Here is a 9,313-nt window from a genome sequence, read left to right as displayed (position 1 = left end):
CAGACAAGGAACAATTTGTGTGCCTAAATATATAGTGCCATTTTAGGTACTGGGACACTTAAACAGGGCTGACAGATTTGAGATGGGGCCATTAGGAACAGTACCAATCTGGAGCATCTGCCAGAGGTTGAGCGGGATTCCCTAAGACATGTAAAATGGCTCTACATACTTGCATTTAGGCAGCCAGCCTATATAAAAAAGCGTTTGTGGCAATAAATGGAGACATAAATAATAACTCGCTCACATGCAGGAGAAAAAGGCGGAGGTCTGAACCAAGCCCTGTTAAATCAATGGAAAGACTCCTGCTGGTTTCAAGAGGAAGCACAGATCAGTCCTTTCCAGCTGAGCAGATTAGTCCTCCCTAATAAGTCTTGACAGCCTCCCAGGCTCTGTCTATTACTATATTTAGCCACCAATGCTTATACAACATAGATAGGATAGGCAGGCATGAACAGAAGATTAATACCAAGTAAGTCGCTAAGGTAGAAGTGTCACAGCACAAGTCATTATCAACGACAGCGAGAGAGGCTGTGCTTGTCAGCTGATGCACAGCGATCAGAAAGCACCACCAGCCAGAATTTACATTGAGATTTTTCTGGAAACTATCATGCAGGTCTTGGTGCACAAGCTTATGAGTTTGACTTGCGCAATTTCTATGTTCTGATGCTGGAAACAACCGGTGAAGGCAACTTGTGAGCACCTGGAGGCATAGACTGAGCTTGCAGATGTCTCCCCAGAATGTGAGTACCGTCACAAAACCAGAACTCGTGGCTGTTGTTATAGTGAGCAGTTCCCATTAAATGTGTTTGCAGAATAGCTAAGAGAACAAACTAAACACTTGTTTTTGAGTGCACAGACAAGAGAACATGCAGTCCTTTCCTTTCAAGAGTCATTTTTAACAATTGTTGCTTATCTAAGCACCTACAGAGTCTGAAGAAAATGCTAACGCAGAAATGTTCCTCACGATACTGGGAATTTTTCTCTACTCCGTTATTTTGAATTACTGGCTCATTCATCTAAGAGTTTACCAGGTTTCATTTTCTTGTGTCTTTTACCTATGTTGTGCTAAAATTATGAAGTGCAAGCAATACAAAGAAAGACACAATCATGCTGAGAAATCAGCCCCCATCGTACCAGACTACATTCATTTCCTGGCAAAATGCTGGGCAGTTAAGTTTGGAGATGTGCCTCTTTTAAGGTGATATATTAAGGAAGATCTTAAGTTCTCTGCTGACCACCAGACTGGATTATCACACTGATATTTTTACACAGGATATGAAAAAAACACTCCTTTTCCATGAAACCAAAGTGCAAAGCCCTGCATGTGCAGGAATAGCACACCTAAGAGGGAGGGATGTGATACGTTTGTGCCTGCATATTTGTTCAATTTGTTAATTGAAGACCAGGGGGTTTGCAGCTCTGCAGCTCTTTTATTACTAAAGTTTGTACTTCCTAGGAGAGCTGTTGGGTGATCTGTCAGAGCGTTGTCTGATACATCTAAACCTTCCCCTGAGTGCTACGAGTGCTGTTTCTGAAGAACTCCAGTCCCTATGTTTCCCCTTGGCAGTTCTTCCTCATCAGGCCTGGGAGGAAGCTCACCCACTGCAGAGCACTGACTTCTGGAGGTTTGCACTGCCAGCACAGTGGCGGATGAAGGAATCCAAAGCACACTCGGACCCCAGACCTCAAACGTACCTGAGGTTCTTTGGCACGACTACCAAAGCAAACTTGCTGTGGGAGCAAAACAGTGACACCCGCCTTCAATGTGGTCTATGTGTGTTTCAGTTTCCTTTGGTGCAGAGAAACAGAGGGATGCTGGATTTTGCAGTCGTCTAACGATCTCAGAGGGCCCTCAGTGTCCTCATGCTGCTTTTCTCTAAAATCAATTGCTTTCATAAAGGCACTTGTCTAGGCATAAGAAGCCAAGCTCTATCCCAAGAGTTCTCAATTTGCCAGGCAAATATCAAGAGTTCTAATGGAAAGCAGAATTTGCCTTTAGCTATTTACTGGCTACATTAGTAAGCAGAATTCAATATTTATGAAGATATATCAATACTTGTGAAATACCACTCTGACATTTTCCTTTGAAACACACTCTTTGCCACTCCAGGCAGCTATTTCTACATCAATATGCCCCTGGAAGAAAAATGGCTTTTGTAGTGTTCCACAATTATCAAACAAGAAATATTTTGCATAACATTTTACATTGATAGAACTAAACAATGTTCTTGGAAGAAAACTTTAACTGCGACTATCTCCTTTGATTCTCACCTAGATTCCTTCCAGCAGCAATGGCATCATCTAGCAGAATAAACACTGGCAGAAGGCTCCAGCAGAGCAAAACCCACCATGGTGCTCAGCACCAAATGCCCACGTGTTATCGGAAAAGGAGCTCTGGTTCTCAGGGAGAACTAGGCAGTTTAGGATTACAGGCTTTGGAACACTGGCCCAGGGCTGGTAGGGGGGTGAGTAGCAGCAGAGGCTCCACACGCGGTGCTGCCCTCTCAGGCCCTTGTCTTACAGCACTTCTGTGCTAATTATTGCTACCTAATCACAAAAACTTAACACTACCCAGAGCAGTCCCAGGTGTTTATCTCACAGAAGCCAAGCAGGCATTCTGGCCAAGACTCCTCCACAGAGCCCAGTTTCAAATTTAACCCACTTTCCAGTAGGGCAAGCTCACTGCCTGCTGCTTCCTCCCTACAGCACTGCCAAGGAAGGGAGGTGTGATTTACAGGTCCTGTTTCCAATTAGGTTAATCTTTTCCCCAAATCTCTTATTATTTCATTTAATTCTGTATTGGGGCAAAGGTGAATTGAGTCCTAAAATTATACAGCACTAGCTTGCTGAGATGTGTTGGCATGTGGTTATAAGAGCCTGCTGGTAGCAACTCCTTTCTCTCTTTGTGTCTAGCTTGGCTCCAAATTCTAAACCAGCAGTCAAAGGAAATGTCATTGCCTGGCACGTCATTGCAAATGGACTGGATGTATCTATGATCAGCTCCTGCAACATCCTGTTTTCAGACTTTGTTTTACAGCACAGAAGCCTGAATTAGCGTGAGCTCTTTCACACAGTTTTAATGGCACTTTGTCAGAGCACACTCCGTGAGTCCTCTCACCAACTCAGTGAAACATTACAAAGATCATGCCAAAGGGCGCACATTGAGGAACACTGCAGTCCTTGTCAGATCTAACAGGGATATTCACAGCAAAAAAAAGCCAAGCATTTAAGTGAAGTACCTCAACGAGAGAGCCAACTACATCAGCATCAAAACAACAGTGAGATGGGCTGCTAAAATAACCAGTGCAGCCCAGGGACCAATCTAACACTCCAAAAATTCAGTGGGAGCCTCTCTGTAGGTTGCAGTGGAAGGAGGAACGAACTCTTACCTGCATATATTTGCTTAACATTTTAAAATCAGAAAGTGTTAACCAGTAGCTCAGATGGCTACTGACGCACCCCACTATGTAAAATAAGATCATTAAATGGCAATGAATGTTGTAATCTGTTATCATTTATCAGCTATGTGACTGATTTAATTATTTAATGAGAGTCCAACACCCATTCACTATCAGATTCTGAGATTCCTTCCATTCATACTTGCTGAGGTGACAGCAAAATTTAGAATCAGAATAAACCCAAATCACTCCATGAACTCAGTAGGAACAAGAACACCAGATGAGCTATAGCAACCAGGCCTAATACAGTGGGTTTCCTTTAATATTCAGTCTGCTTCTGTGCTACAGATTAGAAGAGCAGCCTGGCTGGCATCATACAGGCAGACAAAGAGAATCGTCCTCCTTCCCAGTAGAATTTCTCTCTCCGGTATTAGCACAAATAATCACCAACGTCCACCAAAAACCTCAGATGCTACTGTGAGAAGTGGCACAGTCATTCCTTTCACTCTGAATTACATTGAAGGGATGGGGCTGACTAGAAAGACTGGTCAGCAAGGCTTGAAAACAGTGGAAATCTATTGAAAAGGAGGAAGGGTAAGGTTTTGCCAAAGCACGTGTTATTCATGAATCCTGATCACATTGTACCCATGCTCTCCCCCAACTCACAGTGAGCTGGAAGGGCTGCAAGCAGAAATAAAGCCCCTCACGGGAATTGTGCCTGAGGAAGCTGGGGGGTTGGCTGAGCACATTTGCTTCATTTTCTAGATCACTAATGTATTTGCTTGTAGCTCTCACTTTCAGACTCAGTGCACATAGCAATTTTGGCTTCCATACTTTCCCTGATCATTTACCGGCTCATCAGAGACAGTCACAGAGTGAGAAACCTGAGTGGAAAGTATGTCTTCATAACCAGCTGTGACACTGGACTTGGAAACTCATTGGCTAAATGGCTTGACAAAAGGGGATTTTGTGTCATTGCTGCATGTTCCACAGTAAAAGGAGGTCAGGAGCTACGGTCCTGCTCCTCACTCTCACTGAAGACAGTGAAACTGAACTTAGCTGACCCCAACAGCATTGCCAGGGCTGTGCTGTTTGTGGCTGAAGAGACGGCTGGCAAGGGTAAGTGGCAAGGTAACTTCTCAGAAAAATGATTCAATATAACCAAATCTGGTCTAGCTAAAAGTTCTGCTGCCTCTCTACTCTCTGCAGATGCATTTTTCATCTTACTGATGAAACATGTCTGCTCTTCAGTTCTGTCATTTCTTGGTTCAAAGAGCTTTTCTCCAGCAATGCTTTTGGGCTTCCCCTTGCTTTCACCAACAGGGTGCCTAAAAATCTAGTTGCTCAGTCTATTAGAACCAGATCATTCCCAAGTGTGTTTTTCAGACTCTTTTTGGTGCACTTGAAGAATCCCAGTGGGGGGAGGTGCTAACTGGTACCAGAAAGGACTTTCTTGACAATAAAGCCAGCCCATCCAATTAAAAATGGCTGGTGCGAGGCTTCTTTGGCCCTCCTCTAGTACGCCCAAGAGTGGTTTTGCATGGCTGAATAAGTCCAACTTTTGCAACGCACACAACAACTGCACTGACTGTAACAGTTTAAGATTTGCTGTTGCAGCCAGTTTTCTTAGAGTTGTTACCCAGGGAGCTCCCACTACTGCTATCATACACCTCTGAGCACTTGTCCAAAGGAGGAAGAGTTTGTCCTTGGATACCCATGAATGAAATTAAAAAACAAGACTTAAGTGTTGGTTTTGGCAAAGGGTGATAAAAAGATCTGCGTGGTAAATATATTCGACTGTGGAAATATGTTTCTTTCTCAGCACTGATAGCTCAGACTAGACATGAAGGGCTGCCAAAGGGGATCACAGCACTGCAGCTACCAGCTGAATCACACAGTTACACCAAATATTCAGTAGGCTTGTTAATTAATTAACTAGCTAAACCAGCAAAACACATATCTTCTACCAGTAGAAATTTCTCCTCAAAGCTTATAAAACAGTTGGCCTCATCATGAGGGTTCCAGACCATTCCTGAATGCACTGATTGAGGGCAAGGACAACATAATTATCAGTGCTTACCTTCTGCAGCAGGCCTCTGCTTCCAGTTTGTGGAGATCCACACGTTCTCAGTCGGGGTAAGTGCTGCTAAAGCTGCCACCTCAGTCTGAGAAACTCCTTATGGAGGCTGAGTGCTGGACTTTCGGCCTCTCCCTTCAGGCACAGGCTGTCCTCAGCAAACTCTTGGAAGCGTCACTATTTATCTAAAGTTCTTCAAGTAATTTATAAGGTAATAAAGCAGCATTATCAATACACAGGGTTAAGCTAATATTTTTAGAAGCATTGACTAATTCTGCATGACTGGTTCAGACCTTTAGACCCCAAACCAGAAAAATCAGTCTCTCCACTTTTACGTAGACCATTTGATTTTCACAAGACTGTAAGTTCATATTAGGAACCCACATATTTGAGAGATCTGGATCATAAAGCCCAGTATGGTGGCCCATATTTTCAACCAAAATAGTTTTCCTTTAATACTTTACCCACGCTTTTTTAGAGTCATTGCTTAATCTCTTCAGCAAATTTTGCCAGGTGTACAGAGTAGATCTTACAAGCAAACCCCAAACAACTGTATCAATCTCACTGAAATTTTTGCAGACTGTGCACTGTTCTCAGTGCTACATATGAAACTCTAGGGCAAGATATTGCCATATACTGAAATAAATGGGTTTGTAATCCTCTCAGGGCTTTTTGGCTTGGTGAGCAATGCTGAAGGAACAGCACCTGTAGCACCCACTGACTGGCTGAGGATGGAAGACTTCCATTCAGTGCTGGATGTTGGTCTCCTGGGACTGATTGAAATCACGCTCAAGCTTCTGCCACTTCTGAAAAAAGCTGAGGGAAGAGTAGTCAATCTAATCAATGCCAAAGGCCTCATGGCTTTTGTAGGGGGTGGCTACAGCCTGTCCAAGTGGGGCATGGAAGCTTTCTCTGACACCTTACGGTGAGTAGCTAGAAATACATGCCTGAATCTAAGAACAGATTCCAGATGTGCTCAGGAAGAGTGACTATGTCTGCTGCTCTCATTTTCTCTCTGGAAATCTTGCCTAAAGGGGGAAAGGAAAATAACAGGATATTGGTCACTTGTTTGGGATTTCAATCTCTAGTACTGTGAACAGACCCACCAGGAAACTGCACTGGGAAAAACTTTCATATCCTGGAGAAACAGCTAACATGCTGCTTTCAGGCATGTGAATGCACTGTGTACATGAAAGGAAATCAACAGTATAACCTGGTCAGACACCCAGAGATTCCTGGGCAAGTTGTACTTAGTTGTACTTGCCCATTTACAACCCATTTTATTCTGGTCTAATGCTCCACAACAATCTGAGCTGGGAGATTCCAGGCAGCAATTAGCGAAGGTACTTGTACCTTCTGAAAATTAAGCTGAGCACACTTCACTGAAACCAGTTGTGTTGTACTGCCTTGAGAAGGCTAAGGCCTAGCCCAGTGAGTTAAGTCTTCACCAGGACTAGGAAAGATGGTTGCAAACCATTATGAATGCTTACATAAGGAAAGTATAGGCCCCAAGGAAATATAATATAAACTAAGGGCTAATGCACACGTGGTACATTTGAAATGTAGTTGCCTGGGTCTCTTGAGCTGCCCAGCAAGACAAAGACGTCATTTTCATCCCAAAGGAGTTGCACCGCAAGTCAAAATTACGCAGAGGGGAACCACACTACCAGAAAACATGCTAACCTTTATTTCACTAACATTTAGCCACTTGACCATAGCCGTTTAACTATATGATGGAGAATAAAGTTCTAATCCAATTGAAAATTTTTGCTCACTGTTACTTTTTCCCAAGCACTTTAATAATCTGTTTCTGCTGGAAGCTAAAATGATGTAACAGTTTTGAAAGAGTAAAAAGTTTAGTTTGATAATACACAGCTAAGATGCAGCTGGCTGCGGTGTCCTATGCATCAGTCCAACATAAACCACACAGGAAGCTGTGACTCTACCTGACACTGCTTTTTTTCCTCAGAGGTAATTGTCTGCTGCACTTCTACAGGACAGGTACACTGCTACGAAGTCAATTTTAACATCTCAAAATTATTCTGACATTTGAAGATAAGAATTAAAGTCTCAAATACTCATTTATGTGACAGACTTTCAACTTACTTAAGTTTAATGGTTATGCCATAATTGGGTGTTCAGGGATGGTTACTGGTTTTTTTTCCTTCTAGGAGAGAGATGCAGCACTTTGGAGTGAAAGTAAGCATTGTTGAGCACAGTTTCTTTAAGGCAGGAGTAGTTACTTCAGATGTCATCGAGAGAGACCTCTTAAGACTTTGGAACAGACTGACTCCTGAGATCAGGGACTCCTATGGAGAAAAATACTTTGTTGAATGTAAGTAGAAAACGTACTGTATGAAAGCTCAGGCGGGCATTTATCAATATATATAAATACCTGAAGCAAGGCTGTAAAGACAACAGAGACAGGGTCTTCTAAGTGGTGCCCACAGACAGGACCTGAGACAATGGGCACCATGAAACACAGGATGTTCTTGATGAACATCATGAAACAGTTTTACCGTGAGGGTGACTAAGCAGTGGCACAGGTTGCCCAGGGAAGTTGATAAGTCTCCATCCTTAGAGATATTCAAAAGATGTCTGGACATGGTCTGGGGCAACCTGGTCTAAGCGGCGCAGATTGAGCAGGGGAGGTTGGACCAGAGGTCCCTTCTAACCTCAACCAATCTGTGATTCTGTGAACGTTTGCTGGACTTCATTAATGTTCGTTGAGAACCCAATGCTGACTGTTCTGCACTATGTGTATCTAAGATGAGGCCCGTGTTATTAATTTCTGTACAAGATTGGTGAGATACGATGTCATGCTACCATCCTTAGTCACCCCATACTTAGAGGTTGAATGCCCAAGGGGAATGAACTGCTATGACGATATGCTAAGTTTATGACTTACTGATATCTGTGAAGTTGTGCTGTGTCATGCTGCACTGACTGTAGGGAGCATCTGGCTCACAATATGGGCCAGGGTGGTTTCTCTTTACTGGGCTTTTGGGTGTTCTTCAGCCTTTCTGGTCTCTGCTCTGCTGTAGCTATACTGCTCTCAGAACTTGAGCCACTAGTTCAAAGCAAGCCTGAAGCTGTAGCCAAACTTTCGAACATAAATAATCATCTCACAGACAATGTTGCATATAAATGCTTTCAGCTTTATTTTCTTCTTTGCAGATATAAAAGCTCAAAGATCATCAGTGAAAAGACTGTGTGACTCTGATATTTCTAAGGTCATAAAATGCCTGGAACATGCCCTGATAGCAAAGTACCCCAGGACACGATACAGAGCTGGATGGGATGCAAAGTTATTTTGGCTGTTTCTCTCCTATGCCCCAAGCTGTTTATCTGACATGCTGCTGTGTATGATGTTTCCAGCTCCAGCAGCTACTGGGAGATCAGGTCCTGGAGTTCTAATTAACATCTAGTATTAAACCAATATCAGCTTTGTGGAAACAAATATTCTGTCAAAACCAGAGGTTGTCTTCTTTACCAGATACTAGACTGCTTAAATTCCTTTCAGAAGACATTTTCTGCACCCCTCCCCCGCCACCCCGTCTTACCTGGAATTTCTGAGTTTGCAGATTGCTTGTAAATCCAGCATGCTTTTGAAGATAATTTTTTATGCTCAGAAATGCCACCTCTATAGGATCTGCATGCATAAATTATTCAGCTACAAAGTTGGTTAATACTACTCACCCAATTAAAAAAAAGTAAATAAATCACAAAAATAATCAGTTTTTCATGTAGACTTCATCAACATATAGGCTGCTAGTGAAAATGAAATCAAACAATGGCCTTTCAGAACATCTATCTTATACTTGTACCTTACAGAATG

At 42.8% G+C, this 9,313-nt stretch overlaps 1 protein-coding gene across 1 annotated transcript; it reads left to right on the top strand.

Annotated features, from left to right (window-relative positions):
• Positions 1–725: 725 nt before the first annotated feature.
• DHRS9 (dehydrogenase/reductase 9) lies at positions 726–8,903 on the top strand. The gene is made up of 5 exons (XM_065638289.1): positions 726–740; positions 4,187–4,517; positions 6,142–6,400; positions 7,647–7,810; positions 8,653–8,903. Exons 1-5 carry the CDS (start codon positions 726–728, stop codon positions 8,901–8,903), a joined length of 1,020 nt encoding a protein of 339 aa, XP_065494361.1.
• Positions 8,904–9,313: the final 410 nt, after the last annotated feature.

This window comes from Caloenas nicobarica, chromosome 6, assembly GCF_036013445.1.
Source record: "Caloenas nicobarica isolate bCalNic1 chromosome 6, bCalNic1.hap1, whole genome shotgun sequence".
NCBI classification, from domain to species: domain Eukaryota; kingdom Metazoa; phylum Chordata; class Aves; order Columbiformes; family Columbidae; genus Caloenas; species Caloenas nicobarica.
Note: the sequence above shows the minus strand (reverse complement) of the source record. Positions and strands in the feature narration are given on the sequence as shown.

Coding starts and splice junctions, on each gene's coding strand:
- DHRS9 (XM_065638289.1), top strand. Junction 4,518..6,141: donor TGAAGAGACGGCTGGCAAGG/GTAAGTGGCAAG, acceptor TAATCCTCTCAG/GGCTTTTTGGCTTGGTGAGC. Junction 7,811..8,652: donor AGAAAAATACTTTGTTGAAT/GTAAGTAGAAAA, acceptor TCTTCTTTGCAG/ATATAAAAGCTCAAAGATCA.